Source organism: Lepus europaeus, chromosome 4, assembly GCF_033115175.1.
Source record: "Lepus europaeus isolate LE1 chromosome 4, mLepTim1.pri, whole genome shotgun sequence".
NCBI classification, from domain to species: Eukaryota; Metazoa; Chordata; class Mammalia; order Lagomorpha; family Leporidae; genus Lepus; species Lepus europaeus.
The window spans coordinates 22,342,704-22,359,704 of NC_084830.1; the positions used below are offsets into that span (position 1 = coordinate 22,342,704).

The 17,001-nt window shown below is 40.8% G+C and overlaps 1 protein-coding gene across 4 annotated transcripts in view; it reads right to left on the reverse strand.

The window, feature by feature from the left end:
* COL14A1 (collagen type XIV alpha 1 chain) overlaps positions 1-17,001 on the reverse strand; it is a 264,888-nt gene that overhangs the window by 970 nt on the left and 246,917 nt on the right. For 3 of the 4 annotated variants that reach the window (XM_062188053.1, XM_062188054.1, XM_062188052.1), the window contains exons 46-47: positions 3,907-3,984; positions 1,460-1,615 (exon numbers count right to left, since the gene is read on the reverse strand). In XM_062188053.1, the coding sequence (XP_062044037.1) occupies positions 1,460-1,615; positions 3,907-3,984 (234 nt within the window). Of the gene's footprint in view, positions 1-138; positions 700-1,459; positions 1,616-3,906; positions 3,985-17,001 lie in introns of those variants that run through there. The other variant, XM_062188055.1, reaches the window with a different exon arrangement.

The window sequence follows — 17,001 nt, forward strand, 5'->3', positions numbered from 1 at the left end:
AAACTACAGAGATATCCTGCTTGGGTAGAAAGCAGTAGATGCCTTAACCCACCACATCGCTTGCACCTTCCCCACAGGGTTACAGAGGATTAATAAAGAAATGTTAAGAGAAATTGTTAGAAAACCAGAACCATAGCCAACTGCTTAAATATTATGTTTTATTTACAAAAGAAAACCTGGAAACTCAGTAGGATTATAAAAGAAAAATATATTTTAAAAATCAATCTCTTGTTAGAATTCCATCACCAGGGAGTTCACTGGGAAGGAACAGAAAGTAAGGTGGTCAGGGAGAAAGATGCCCATCCATCTTGTGCAGGGACAGGAAAGAAGAGAAGGCATATTTAGGTAAACTGATTACAGAGCCTTCACAGAGGGGAGTTTGGGATAAATTGCCGATACGAACATCTACCTCTACCCAGGCTGACAGAGCTGTTTCTATTGCAATGGACATACATGGTTTGGTAAAGTTCCAATGTTATTGCTGGATTGTGTCTACAGCAGGGAGCTAAGAGATTTGAAAACGGGAAGGCAGAGAAGCAGGTGAGGCAGGAAAGCAGAGTGCCCATTGTTAGGGGCAGGGGCTTGATGGTGGTGGTGGTCAACAGGACAGTTCTGTATCCAAAGCCAAATGCCCAGGGCAATGTAACCAGAGTGGAGGATTTTCACTTCAGTGCTGGTAATCATTGTAAGGAATCAGGTCTTAATATAAGACAGGGGGATTTGAGAAAGCAGGGAGGGAAAAGATGAACACAGAAAAACACATCAGCAAAACTCTGACCAATGTCGCTGGTAACCAAGGTTAAATTTCTCCTGAAGCAAAACATGTAAATTCACTGACTAATAAGTGAATTGCCCCAGAGCAGTCTCTGAACGGTCCCCTTGCTAAAAGGTCCCACAGCACAGCAGCATGCAAACTGCAGGTGTTCCTAAGAAGCATAATCTTTCAGAATTTCAGCCCAGGAGTTAGTGATGAGACATGGACCACATGGCCACTCTGTGTCTCCTTAAGACTATCCCTCACCACCTAAGGCAGGCAGGATGTCACTCATGAGAATCTCAGGGGAGCAGCCCATTATGGAGGAAGCTCTAACTTGGAGGTTTCCACAACAATGAAATTTTACAATATGTCACGGCTGCACCACAATAGTTGACAGAGACTAGGGGTCCCCGCAGAACATCTGATCATGTCCATCACGTGATCAAACATGAGGTCACAGGCCAAGTCTATGTGGATCTACCATCTGAAAGCACCCCAAGATACACTGTCGCTTTGAATTTCCTCTTAAAGTTTTTAAAGAAATAGCCTCTAGAGTAATTTGCCTCTGGATAAATTAAGGTAGTGAAGAGTTCAAGCTCTGTTTCCCTCTTATAAGTGATGTACTTTCATCCCACTCTTACCACACTTTGGTACTAACCATAGTAAAGGCCTGCTCAAAGCCCACCAAAGGCTGGGACTTACCTCCCACACCATAGGCAGAACACGAGGAGGGGTCACAATATCCAGGCTGGCCAGAAGGACCTTGGGGTCCAGGCACCCCCAGATGACCAGGTGGACCCCTTGGTCCAGGAGAGCCAGGGGGCCCAGGACTGCCAGGCCGACTTTCTCCTGAAGGTCCTAAGAAGCACAGATAAATGAGAAGTGTTGATCTTTTACCATAACAGCTTGAGTCTTAAAACGACCTAAAAGTAAACTAACTACAACAAGAAGCAAACATACATATCTTGCCCATTAACATAAACTGCCTTTTTCTTCCCATTGAGCTTTTTTTTTCTTAAACCCATTTCATGGACAGAGAAGATCATCCTGTAAGCACACATTCTCTTGGAGGTCAGTGCTTCTAATCAGCTCAGGAAACTGGGAAGTTCAGATGTTTTCTTTGTGATCTCTTGGGTATTACAGTGAAAGGAATATTCTATTCTCAACAAATTTTGTTTTTAGAGCTTTTGTTTCTCAAACAGTTCCTTATGAATTTCATGTATAGGCATGCAGACATAATCACACATACACACATTCAAATCAAACTTCATAATCTATTTAAAACAGTCATGTAAATTAGTATTGGCTTAGGGACCTAGGTAATTAAAATAAATTAATCTGAGTCTGAAAGAAATTATCCTGGAGGAGACAGTCTGCAAGGAGACCCAATATGAAATTCAGGATATTTTTGGGCTAGCTTCATTGACATAAATTATATTGAATGTAAATAGAAAGATTAAAATTTTTGTAAAATTAAGAAATTTTTCAGTTCTATATGCCTATTTGGTTTCAGACCTGGGTCTAACTATACTTAAAGACATTCTTCAACTAGAACTGAAATTCTTCATGTAGAACTGAAATGAAAAATAAGTATCCCCTAATATTTGGATAGCATGGTAACTCAGATACATTCAATTCTGCTCAATTGATACTCATCAAAAATCCATTCTGCTGTAATGTGTGCACCAGATCAATTCTCATAATCAATCTCTACCTACAGAGGTATTTACACTCAAAATGAAGCTTTTGCATTAAGCATTTCTCTCAGAAGTGTATTGTAATATTAGAATTAAAGTAGAAAGAGGCCGGCACTGTGGTGCAGATTAATCCTCCACCTGTGGTGCTGGCATCCCATATGGGTGCTGGTTCAAGACCTGGGTGCTCCACTTCCAATCCAGCTCTCTGCTATGGCCTGGGAAAGCAGTAGAAGATGGTCCAAGTCCTTGGGCCCCTGTACCCACGTGGGAGACCATGAGGAGGCACCTGGCTCCTGGCTATGGATCAGCACAGCTCTGGCCATTGCAGCCATTTGGGGAGTGAACCAACAGAGGAAAAACCTCTCTCTGTCTCTGTGTATAACTCTACCTCTCAAATAAATTAAATAAATAAAATCTTTTAAAAAGTAGAAAGAAAAACCTATAAAGCATTATTCTTTTTTTAAAATTATTTATTTATTTATTTATTGACAGGCAGAGTGGACAGTGAGAGAGAAACAGAGAGAAAGGTCCTCCTTTGCCATTGGTTCACCCTCTAATGGCCGCCGCACCACGCTGATCCGAAGGCAGGAACAGGTGCTTCTCCTGGTCTCCCATGGGGTTCAGGGCCCAAGTCTTGGGCCATCCTCCACTGCCTTCCTGGGCCACAGCAGAGAGCTGGCCTGGAAGAGGAACAACTGGGACAGAATCTGGTGCCCCAACCGGGACTAGAACCTGGTGTGCCAGCGCCACAGGCGGAGGATTAGCCTATTGAGCCGTGGTGCTGGCCAAGCATTAGATTCTATGTGGCTAAGATTGTGATTATAAGTATTCAATAGGATTGTAAATTTCACAGTTTTAAATATCAAGTCTGACCATATAGAGATCATTCTAAGACCACATAACTTTGTACTGAAAACTCTAAATTTCTCCAAAGCTCATTCAGTAAGACTACCATGACCGGACTGAAGAGTGCTCATCAAACATCCATGAGTTTCCCAGGTTTCATGCATCCCATACAAATCATTTGGGGGCTGTGTGATTAGTGGCCGCCAGTGAGATATGAATGGAAATGACCTATGACTCTCTTTGGAAAGTTGAGACCGGTGTGCTTCCTCTTTCTTTGGGAGGCCATACAATGCATTAATAAGGTCACAGACTGCATAGTAGGGGAGAGCACCCTACATTAAGTGTGAGTGTGAAATAAAGCTTAAGTGGGCTAATTCACTAAACGTTTGGGGTTTATTTGTTAATATAGCATAACCCATCCTATTCTGATACAACCAATAAGATCTTAGAGTAATCCGTAACTTTTTGGGCTTCTATATTGAGAGCATTGAGAAAGAGAGCCATTCCAGTTAGATTCAAGGATAGAATAAGGCCATTCTTATCTGCAACATTCAGTGAATATAAAGATTTGCATCCTGAAGTTTGTTGCTAGGTAGGAAGCTGTACCTGCTGGTCCTGGGGGACCTCTTGGTCCTTGCGTTCCAATGCCTGGATTTCCTTTCTCTCCTTTGATACCAGTTAGTCCTGTTTAGAAGAAGAAAAAAAAGAAAAAAAAAACTTCTCTCTTAAAATGTAAAATGAAATCAGGATAGTTTTGCTTTCTTCTGGGTTTCAGAAGTACTACTTTGCTGAAAACAATGAAGTGGAATGAGTGGGGTTATGAGTATCATGAAAATTTCAAAGCAAACTCTGACTCTGATAGCTTCTGCAAAATTTTCTCGAAGACTGGTTCTGTCTCTGATCCTGTAGTCTGTATTTGCTATAATGTAAGTTTATCTTTTTCCTTCCCACTGAAGTGGGTCAGACTGCCAGGAACTGGCCTGTCTCTTTACATGCACCAGGCCATTCAACGTATGCAGTTGGCACTCCACAAGTAACACAACAGAAATCACCAGTGAACACGTCTAACATTTTCCTTTTAGTCCACTCTGTAATGTATCTGCAAAATGCATGAATTGTAATTGGGCAACAATATTCTGAAGAGCGTGAGTTTCCATTAAATATTTGGAAGCTTCAGGAAAACCTGTGTTTGATTTGGCTGATTCAGTCCCATAAAAATCTAAACCCGTTTGTGTTTCTTTTCCACTGAGAAGCCCTCTTGTTTCCACATACTTTACAGTGCGATTAGCAAATGATACATTTTAAAAGGCAAAAACAAAAACCCAAAGAAACATACCCCAATATCTCATCATCCAAACAGGTCCTATTACAAGATCACCTGACAAGTGTGAACACCTGTACTGAGATGAGGCTTAACCCAAGACAGATTCATCAGAATGGGGTCCAGGTCACCCTGGCCCACACCACAGAAAGTCTGTGCTGTCTGCTTTAGATATGCAATAATGCTTAGAGCAGAATACAGAGCTGCATCTGTTACACCTACTGAGAAATTCTGCCAAATTGGAAACACCCAGTGAAGAACATAGGTGAGAACAGCCAATCTGATAGACAGTAGGCATTAAAGGGATTAAATTTTTTTTAACTACAAATAACTTCTCCTTTTCTATAAATGCCCTAAAATATTCACTATGAACAAATCAGAAGATACAACAAGGAAGATTCTAGTACTTGAAAATAATCACTGTTAACATCTTTCTTCCTAACTTCAGAAAGATGTTGATAAAGTATTTATTCTGGGACTGGCTGGTCAAGAAGACAGTGACGAGCAGCTCATGGGTTTGTTTTGTTTTTATTTTTATCCTGCACATAGCATGTGTGTCCCTGTAGTTTGGGTATCTTCCTTACCTTTTTTTTAGTAACCACATCTTGGAGCCAGGATATAACCTGATATCTTTTGGGAAAAACGCCCCTCTTCCTTGCTAGCAATCATCCAGCCTGGTCTCCCCACAGCTAAACTTCCCAACAGCTAGTCCTATTGCACATGGCTTTGGTGGTGTATCTGAGCTCCAAAACACCAGTACTTCGATGAGATCCCAGGAGCTGTTCCTGTGACCTCCTGTTAAGACCTGACTTTTTCTTAGGTTCCAATGAGGAAGATAGTGATTCCTCAAAAACAAAAATACATCCTCATCTGAGTTTCTAAAGCACACAACTAACTCTGACTAGTCATCATTTAATGTTCTATTTCTAATCAAATCGTTCAGACAGAAAACCATTAGTTCAGGAGCTAAGTAGAGTTGGCACATTTTACCTCATTCTTGTGCCTTATTGTACATTACAGGATTTTACCAACAAAGGGGCTTTTTCTGTTAGCATTGGCATCACTTGTGTGGGCATTGGCAGCAGTTGTCATGGCTTGAGACACATGCATCTCACATTGGAGTGCCTGGTTGTAGTCCTGGCAACTGTGCTCCCATTCAGCTTCCTGCTAATGAGCACACCGAGAAGCAGCAGATGATGGCTCCGATACATGGGTCCCTGTGACCTATGTGGCAGACCTGTAATGAGTTCTGGGTTCCTAGCTTCAGCCAGGCCCAGACTCAGTTGTTACGAGCATTTGGGGAGTGAACCAGTGGATGGAAGATCTGTTTGTCTCTGTCTCTGCCTTTCAAATAAAATAAAAATAAATAACAATTTTAAAAATAATTGGCATCAGTTTCCTGCAGGAAACCACTAATATGACTTTAGAGCATAACAAAATATACTGATGACTAATACCAGGCTGCTCTTAATTAACTGCAAGGTGACTCAGAGACCTCTCATGACTTCATGGTGCTGCAAGGTCATCCCTAACCACATGGTTTATTGGTGGCTGATTCTCCACCAGTAAAAGACATAGATTAGGCTGCATATATATATTCAGGATATATCCGTGAATATATCCTTAGGAATAACTCCCTAGATTTCCTGACTTATCCTTTACTTATTAATAAGAAAGCAAAGGGTGGAGAAGATTGGGGAGCCAAAAGTCTTGTTGTTTTATGTGAGAAAAATAGGATTTTATATTATCTATAACAAAGTGAAATGATATTCCAGGCCCTCCATATGCCTTAAAAACAAATTATAAAGCTACAACAATATATTAACAGAATTTTAGATTGTATTATCCTTGAAGTTATACTGTGTTCCAAAATACATACAGACTAATACACTACTAGCACTAGCATTCCATGTGTTCACAAATGGTTCTCACACTAAAGGAGTATTCATTTCCATGGCAGCTGAACTTGGCTGTAGATCTTTAGTTGGGATGAAAATAATGTTAAAAGTTAATGTTTAAGTACCTAAATTTAAAATTAAGAGCTAAGCTGACAGACTTATAATATCTAAAAATGGATCTGGATATATTTTTTGATAAGCCTTATGGGCTCTGATTAAAGGCAAGGAAATCTACCATGCTAAAACATCAGGCTGTAATTGTTCATGAGATGCCAAAGGGCAACCAAGCTAGGGAGAAAGTCATTCTTTACAGATAAAATGCAGTCATTGCCACCATAAATCTCTTTTGCAAGGATCCTAGCTGGAATAACTTGGTGCTGAGATGGAGTCCCCAGAGATAAGTACCAACAGCTTTCCACGAGGACATTAAGGCTTGGAGATTCATGGGACTCCATGCAAGAGGTATACCCTCTTGAAACACCCTCTCACCTTGTTTGACTCCTTCACTACTACTACTCATTGAAGATCCGACTCAAAACTTCTTTAAAATCATAATAAGGAGTACCACAATGGATTCAAGAGGGTAAAAGTTATTTACTCATAACTATATCTCCAACACTTCTATAGCATCTTCTACATGATATACAATAAACAAATATTTCCTACATAAACAAATGAAGGAATTAATCTATGACAGTATCTGTGCCCACTTTGGTAACACACCCCATAGCATTGCTTACTGTCAAAGTTAGAAATCCACTGACTGCAAGGACCAAGCTTATTTATCTCTCTAGCATCAACTGCAAGGAGAGTCTCACAGTTGATAGGTGGCCAAGTAAATACAGGAAGACCAACTGAATAAATGAATGCCTAGCCTAATACTTAGTCACCTATTATGAGAAAGTATGGCCTTTTAATTTCACACTCCAGGGTTATGTGCACGCTGGTTTTATAGTGAGTTTCCTGTGTGGGGATAACAAGTACTAGTGCCTTTAGAGATGAATATAAGGTTCTGTGATTTTTTTCATGATTGTAGTTAATATAGATGAAGATGTAACTTACCAAAAGTAAGATTTGGCCAACATTAAAATATACTTAGTTGTCTTTATTTTAATAATTATAAAAAGGGAACAAATTTAATGTATTACATATATACAGATTTAGGAGCAAAGTGATACTTCCTGCCTTCCCTTCCCTCCCACTCATGCTCCCACTCTTTTCCCCATATCCTTGCCAGCATTTATTGTTTTTTGATTACTGTTTGAGAGCCATTCAAACTGGGGTGAATGAAAGCTCACTGTGGTTTTAATTGGTATTTACCTGATAGCTAGAGATCCTGAACATTTTTTCATGTGCCTTTGGACATTTGAATTTTCTCTTTTGAAATATTCCTATTCAAGTCCTTTTCCCATTTCCTAACTAAATTGTTTTGTTGGTGGTGAGCTTCAGCTCTTTATACATTCTGGATATTAATCCCTTACCAGTTTCATAGTTTGCAAATATCTTCTCCCATTCTCTCCCATTCTATTGGATGCCTCTTCATTTTGCTGAGTGATTCGATTGCAGTGCAGACACTTCTTAGCTTAACGTAATCCTATTTATCTATTTTTGCTTTGATTGCCTATGCTGTGGGGTCTTTTCCAAGAAGTCTTTGCGTATGCCAATGTCTTGCAGAGTTTCCCCAGTGTTCTTCTCAAGTAATTTGATGGTATCAGCTCATATATTTAGGTCCTTATCCATTTGGAGTTGATTTTTGTATACGAGTAAGGAAGGGGGTCTTATTTCATGCTTCTGCACACATCAATCTAATTTTCCCAGTACCATTTGTTGAAGAGATTCTTCTTCCTTCAGGGCTCAATTTTAGTTTCTTTGTCAAAGATTAGTTGGTTGTAGATGCATGGATTGATTTCTGGGGTTTCCAGTCTGTTCCTTTGGTCTCCACGTCTATTTTTGTACCAGTATCAGACTCTTTTGTTATAGCTGCCCTATAGTATGTCTTGGAATCTGGTATTGTGATACTTCCATTACTGTTTTTAAGATTACTTTAGCTACTTGGGGTCTCTTATGTTTCCATTTGAATTTTGGCATCAAATTTTTCCAAAAATGAGAAGAGTATCATTGGTATTTTGATTAGGATCACATTGAATCTTTAAATTGCTTTGGATAGTATGGATATTTTGATGTTATTAATTCTTTTAATTCACAACATGGAAGATTCTTCCATTTTTGGCCCTCTTTCTTTAATGTTTTATCATTTTCATCATAGAGATTTCACCTCCTTGGTCAAATTTATTCCAAGGTATTAGAAGTTTTTTGTAGCTATTGTGAATAGTACTGATCATACAAATTCTTTCTCAGCCATGGCATTGTCTGTGTATACAAAGGCTATTCATTATTGCATCTTTACCAAACTTATGCATTCCAATAATCTTAGTGGGCTCTTTTGGTTTCCCTGTATATAAGATCATTCCATCTGCAAACAGGGATAATGTGACTTTCTTCTTTCCATTTTGTATCCCATTGATTTTTCTTGGGTCATCTTGCTTTGTCAAAGTTCACAATCTATAGGGTATAATATGTGCCTGTACATTAGACCTCTCTAGGATTTTAATGTCGACACTTTAAAAGTACAAACTTAGTCTTCACAAGAACTATGAGAGAAGACACTAGTATTAACCCTGAATGAGGACTGTGATACAGATACGACCCAGGATGATTGATATGAAAATCTCTATACTTCACCACTACACTTGTTGCTTCTCCATCCTGAGCCAGACCTGCAGGCTCATTCTTGTCTAGTTTGCTGTAGTTGCAGTTTTCCGAATTGCCTGCCAAACGAGGCTTCACTGCATGTTCTTCCTGGCCTCACACTCGGCAGTCAGCCCCAGGTTTATCACCATGTTTCCTCAGCTACTACCTCTGCTTGCACACTTGCCCTTTGCTCTGAGCAAGACTGAGGGTTGATTTTAAGAGAATTAATTTTTCTCACAATGAGTGCATTTCCAGGGACTGACCCTTAATTGTCTGTTTCCTGTTTCTTTGGCCTGTTGGCCTCTGAGTTGGAAGATTTTCCTCATTTCCATGGTCCCCTGGCCACACCCAAGCACTCCAGGCTGGAATCTCATGCTACTCCTTTTTGATTCCAGACATGCTGAGGAACTCACAGGATTTATACCCAGGAAGATTTGCAAGGTCTGGGGAATGCTTTCATTGTAATTGTACCAAGAAGTTGCTGAGCCTGTGGAGCAAGGCTTCAGCTGTGTTATTACATTGTCTGTTGCCTGGGAAATGCTGGCAATGAATTCAAGTATGGTCTGTTCTTCATTGAGTGTATGATTGAATGCCTACTAGGTGCAAAGTACTAGGTTTAGTATCGAGTTAAAATAAGGCAGATGAATTGGACTCAACACAGCCAGTTTTTCATACATGGTGCCATGGCTTGCTCCTTCTCCATGGTTACTTTATAGGACTAGTACCAGCATGTCAGGATCCATGCTTTGTGTTAAAGTGCCAAGGCTGAGAAAGATGCAGTTGTTTTAAAGGTAAATAGTCCTTGCAATTGATTATTATAGGTCTTTCTTCTTAGGGGTTTTTTCCTATAACAACTGGATGTATAGAATGCTTCTTTAATTCAGGGTTAAGAAAAGGAAATATAAATGACTCTAGATCTTTCAGGCTTAGAGAACTTAATACACAGGCTGGATAACATCAGGGACAGAAGGGCTTAGGAGCCAAATAAAAATTCAATCCTTCAATTACAACAGCAGGAGCCACTACCACCCCAAGAAGTGCAAGGGCAAAAGGAAAAATTGGTGTAACCGGAGCTCAGAGTGTAGGGCCCTCTGGTAGGACCTACACAGAGGGAAAAGCTTAATAAGAGCAGAAGCCAAGCGGGATTGTAGCCCCAAGTGGGACTGCAGAGGAGGCAGGGGTGGAGTTGATGGCAGAAACATCCTGCCTTTCTTTTATTTGCACTCTCCAATCTGCCTCAATGCCTCCCATTGGCTGATCCTTACCAGGAACATAGGGAAAGGGGGCTTGGATACATAGCAATAGCAACACACAACTAAAACAGGGAGAAGAACCAACCAACAACTGCCTAGCCCAGTCCCAGTATGCTGAGAATCCACAGTCAAAAGGGGCACTTTTTGCTTGTAGCAGATCCTCATGTAGGAGGGGAAACAGATGGAGAGTAAGTAGTTCTAATGCAATGTGAAAACAGCTCAGAACTGAGACATCCAGGGGGAATCACAGAAGGTGTCCTATTAAAGCTGACCCCTGAAGTCTTGAAGAGCAGGCATTAGTCACACAGAGGAGTGACATATGGGCACACGGCTGATGAGAGCACAAGTGTAAAAGCTTGTGGTGGCTGCAGCCACGGCTCACGTGGCTAATCCTCTGCCTGTGCAGCCGGCACCCCGGGTTCTAGTCCTGGCTGGGGCGCCGGTTCTGTCCCAATTACTCCTCTTCCAGTCCAGCTCTTTTCTGTGGCCTAGGAAGGCAGTGGAGGATGGCCCAGGTGCTTGGGCCCTGCACCTGCATGGGAGACCAGGAGGAAGCACCTGGCTCCTGGCTTCGGATCAGCGCAGCGCGCCGGCTGTAGTGGCCATTTGGGGAAGAACCAATGGAAAAGGAAGACCTTTCTCTCTTTCTCTCTAACTCTGCCTGTCAAAAAAAAAAAAAAAAAAAAAAAAAGCTGGTGGTGACAGCAGGGTACACCTGGGGAACTAGAAGTGGATGGGTAGGTTTTGGTAGCTGCATTTTGGGAGCAGAAGAATACAAGTATTATGAGAATGCCAAGCATTTTGTGACAGCTTTAATATGACCCTTCATTGTATGTGCCATCTTCAATACTCCTTACTTGTTTTAGTGTTCATAACTTGGTCTCTTTTTCTTAAGAGTAACCCAAGGTGTTTAGGCTTCAGGTCTTACAGAACATGGGTCTGCCCTTGCCAGGAGCTACAAAGTAACATGACCCATTAAGGCAGAGTGGAGTCCTACAGAGCTCAGCTCCACCAAGACACACATATAAAAGCAAGAGGGAAAGGTGCTGCATCATTAAGTTGGGCTCTAGGGTGGTCCCAGGAATGCACCAACCACACCAAGATCAAGAAGACAGAAGAGGTGTGTGTCAGGTTTTTCTATCAGTTTCTATGAGACAAGACAATGCATCCAGAGGGCCCTTTGATATTTTGACCACAGACACACTTAAATTTGGGCAGTGAGCAGAGGGGGGAGGAAGTGAAGCAGAGAAAAGAGGGTGAAAACAGGGAGTGTAGAGGTGAAAGAGAGGGAAAAGGAGACAGGGTGCATAGTTCATCAGTGCTCAGCAACCCACTGTAGTTTGCTGGCAGGGTGAGAACAGGGTTTAGATTGGGCACCAGGAACCCCAGCTCCCATTTACCTGATTTTACTACTAATACCATGGCCTCTCAGGCACTTAAGAATGTCATTCCAAATGCCAGTTTATTCCTTTTAGCTCCAAAACACTGATTATTCCTTCTTAAATATCATTGCTTCTAATATTGACTATTAAAAAATTGTAAATTATCCAAAATTAGTAGAAAATGTGCTTAAAAAGATGGGCATTTAAAGTTAAATATTCAGTTGATGGAATTTAACGTTCATTGCAGAAGTGCAAAATGCTGTGATGCCCTTGACTCTTGGGAGAGAAGAGAATTCAGTCAGGGCCCTGTATAAGGTCAGGTCTAAAAAATGTAAAGCAAAATGTCTTCTGAAAAATTACTCTACATAAAAAGTGTGAAGGTCTTCATATTAGGAATAACACATCCTAAAGCCAGAAAGAGCACTGTGGGTTAAGCCACCGCCTACAACGCAGGTATCCTACGTGAGTGCCAGTTTTGAGTCCCAGTTGCTCCATTTCCAATCCCACTCCCTGCTAACGCACCTGGGAAAACAGTGGAAGAAGTCCCAAATACCTGGGCCCTTACCACCCACATGGGAGGCCTGGATAGAGTTTCAGACTCCTGGCTTCAGCCTGGCCCAGCCCTGGATGTTGCAGCCATCTGGGGAGTGAACCAGTAGATAGATCTCTCTGTGTCTCTGTCTCTCTCTTTCCCTTTGTAACTGTGCATTTCAAATAAGTCATTTTTTTAAAAAAAATATAAAGACAAGCACATGCCACATTGAGGGTCATCATCACGTTTTTCCAAACTAGCAAAGAAGTTCAGGAAAGTCAAACATTGCTATAAGGCCAAAATTGTCTAGAACCAATGAAAACAAATAATTAATGAATATACCTTATCTATGTAACTTCTTACCCACATTTAAAAATGCATTTGGTATATTATAACATTTATTGCTTTTAAAAGCTATGTCAAAAATTCACAGAAAATGGCTTATTTTCACTAACAAAAAGAGCTTTAGTTTTGTCTACAAAGAGCTTTAGTTTTGTCAGAAAACTAGTAGGCATTATATCTATTTCACTTGTTTATGTTCAAAACCTAGAAATTCAGAAAATAGAGAAATATATCCCTCTATTTTTTAAAAGGAATTTCTCTCTCTCTACCTCCCTCTTTTCCTTCTTCCCCCTTTCTGTTATCCAGTTAAACCAAATATCCTTCTTAAAAACTGCACCCTAGTTTTCTGACTAAATTTACACGCTGATGACTTGAAAGGAAGTGCTGACACTGTTAACTTGGCAGTTATTTGCAATTAACATGTCTTGGGACAGATGTGGTATTACCACATGGGCCTCTGCTGCTATCACAGCTCTAGGACGAATGAGGACTTGCAGAGAGCTAGCCAAGAGGTAATCAGCACCATAAATCATATATAATCCTTTAAATAACTATTATATTTCAGGTATTATGTGTAATAAAAGAGAAATACACCTTAAATTTGGCCTCTGGGGGAAGAGTGAATTAGATAGCATTAACAGACATAAAATCAATTCAAGAAAGTATATTCTAAATGATATGTGTCATGCACTAATGAGGTATAGATTAGTTATCTATTGATTTATTAAGTATTTGCTCAGATATACTATATAGACTCGCTAGTTAAAGTTCTTAAAAGTTTTTAAAGCTACAGAAACAAGTGGCTACCATGGCAAAAAGGAGATGAAACAAAAGTCATAGCTTTTTTGTTACTGTAACAAATCATATTGTCCTAATTGCAAAGGCTGATGACAATTTGATGGCAATATTAATTTGTCAATAACTTTCATTTATCATTTTTAGAAAATAATTTTGTCCTGATTACATTTAATTTCAGAAACAGGGACAAAATTTTCCATATTCTGCAAAAACGTTTTTCTGGTAGGTGCTACTCTTCTTCAGGTGGTTGAACCTGCATCTTGTATTTCCCTCTAAAAAAACTACGTCTGGCACTGAATGAGTTTGCAGCAGCAAAAAATACAGATAAATGGTGAAAACAGGCAGACGCCGAGTGAGCCAAGCTTTCCTAAGTGCCCCTCATTTTTCAGCAGCCCAGAAGTCACCCTGCTTAGAAATCATTCTAATGGATAAAACTATTACCATGTTTGTATTCCAAGGCCAAAGGGTCCTTGGTTTAACTTAGAGGAGGGTGACTGTAAACTTACCTTCACAAATTCTTTGGTGTGCCTTGTGCAAAATGTACACAGCCCAGCTCCCTTCTCCTTGAATGTGGACTGAGCTTAGACAAATAGAACAATTCTAACAAATAGAAAGTGGCAAACGTAAAAGCTTGTAACTTCTGAGATTAGGCCTTGTCAAAAAAAGGAATTGTGAATGCCTCTTGCCTCCCCTCCCCTCCTTCCCCCTCCCCAAAGAAAGCAGCTGCTGTGCTTTGACAATGAACACTCAAGTTTTCATGATGGAAAAACTGGGCCCTCTATCAATGGCCTGCAATTCTCCTGCCAATGGTCTAGAGATGGAGCCATCTTGGAAGCAAGTACTTAGCCCCAAAGGTTCATATTGCACAACCTTAGAAGACATTGTGAGTGCAACCTCCCAAAAGACACTGAGCCAGTAACATCCACCTAAACCTCGAATCCGTGACCCGCAGAGACAGAATCTGTATGCCTATTGCTTTAACCACTAAATTTTAAGGTAATTTGTTAGCAACAGATAGCTAATAGAGATTATTTCTGCAGACATGATCCTATGTAAAGAGTCACAGTGTGAATGTGATGTAATGATGAAAAAAAGAAAAGGCATTCATTCTCAATGCCTTACTATGGTTGATTACTTTAGGGAAACCTTAATCAAACCTCTGGGGGAAGGTCTTATGCCAAAAGAGGAGAACTCTGTCTCAGAAAATGAGAGGCAGAAAAAGATGAAGCAAAAACTATTTCAGTAGAATTTGAAGGCAATGGAGAGAAAGAATATCTGGTGTGGTTGACTACCAACTACAACACAAAATCACAGGATAGACTTGTCAATATTTAAGCACCAGCAGTAAAACTACATGGAAGCTCCAGAGTGCTCTCTTTAATCCAGTGGACCTGTCCCATAGATTTCATTTTCCAGGGATAAACCAAGAAACACAGGGCATTAAGATGCTTCACAGAAAGTATCTTTACCATTGTGGCATTCCTCACTCAGAGCTGCTATGCTTTTATTCTGATTTGTTACCAATCTTCTGTCAAATTAATCATCGGGTCCCACAGCTTTTCTGAACCACAGAAATGCTGAAGCTAAGAACCCTGCTTTTCTCTCCTGGCTTTAAGTCGATCTGGGCCTCAGTTTTCTCCAGAAATCTGAGCCTTTGGACTCCCAGTACAGCCTGGGAATTAGGGACACAGGCTTGGCTTGAGCTTATAAATAGCATTTCCCTGCCCCGGTTGCCTTTTCTGAGTCTCCAAGAGGGACAGTCATTTATTTATGTTGAGAGCAAGGCTGATTCCTTTACTATTCTTGTTTGCTTCAGGGAGTTCTGTTTGCCAATGAGCCTGTGGCTAGAAAGTGAGAATGAGATAATACAATTGTATTGGCATAATGTCATTGTGTATTTGTTATCTTAGATCTTTAGTCAACAAAATAATGATAAATGTAGTTTAAGATAAATCTTTACAATGACATTCTGAGGTAGGACTTGTAGAAAGTTTACAGTGGCCGGAGCCGTGGCTTAACAGGCTAATCCTCCGCCTTGCGGCGCCGGCACACCAGGTTCTAGTCCCGGTTGAGGTGCCAGATTCTATCCCGGTTGCCCCTCTTCCAGGCCAGCTCTCTGCTGTGGCCAGGGAGTGCAGTGGAGGATGGTCCAAGTGCTTGGGCCCTGCACCCGCATGGGAGACCAGGAGGAAGCACCTGGCTCCTGGCTTCGGATCAGCGAGATGCACCAGCCGCAGCAGCCATTGGAGGGTGAACCAACGGCAAAAAGGAAGACCTTTCTCTCTGTCTCTCTCACTGTCCACTCTGCCTGTCAAAAAAAAAAAAAAAAGTTTACATTGCTCTTAGGATCAAGTTCAAATTCTATTTTCTTAAAAATTGCATCTACTTATTTTTTAAAGATTTATTTGTTTGAGAGGGAGGTATTCCATCTGTTGGTTCACTCTCCAAATGGTCGCAACCACCAGAGCTGTGCCAATCCGAAGTCAGGAGTTTCTTCCAGGTCTCCCACACGGGTGTAGGAGCCCAAGGACTTGGGCCATCTTCTACTGCTTTCCTGGGCCATAGCAGAGAGCTAGATTGGAAGTGGAACAGCGGGGTCTCAAACCGGTGCCCATATGGGATGCTAGTACTGCAGGCAGCAGCTTTACCCACTATACTACAGCACCGGCCCCATCATCTACTTATTTTTTAAGATTTAACAACTTTTAACATGTTATTGTTCACTTCATATATAGCTTTATATATTTATAAATTTATATTTATAGGTGTTATATAAATTCTCACCCACGAAGCTGGTGCTACTAGATTAAGCCTCTGCCTGCAGCACTGGCATCCCATTTGGGTGCTGGTTCGAATCCAGCTGTTTGACTTCTGACCCAGCTCCCTGCTAATGTGCCTGGGAAAGCAGCAGAGGTAGGTTAAAGTCCTTGGGCCTCTGCATCTGATGTGAGAGACCTGGAAGAAGCTCCTGGCTCCTGTCTTCAGATCAGCTCTGGCCATTGTGGCCATCTGTGGAGTGAACCAGCCAATGGAAGACCTCTCTTTCTGCTTCTACCTCTTTGTAACTCTATTTCAAATAAATCTTTAAAATTCTCACCCATTATTTTTTTCTTAAACAAGGATATTAATATCATATAACATGGGATTTATGACAATAATCATACAGTGAGGAAGAAGGTATAGTATTATGTAGATGGTATAGTTCAGTGAAGACAACATTTTGGACTATATGCTAAATAATGTAACATCCACACATTGGTATACTCTATGTGTATCTTAACTTGTACATATCGGAAAAAACATGGAGAATCTGTGTCTGGTTTGTTTCACTTAGCTTTACCCAGACCTCTAAAGTATTGGTTGCCTCATGTGGCCACTGTCCAATCCTCCCTTTTCCTGGGTTCTTACTCCCTTCTACAGCAAG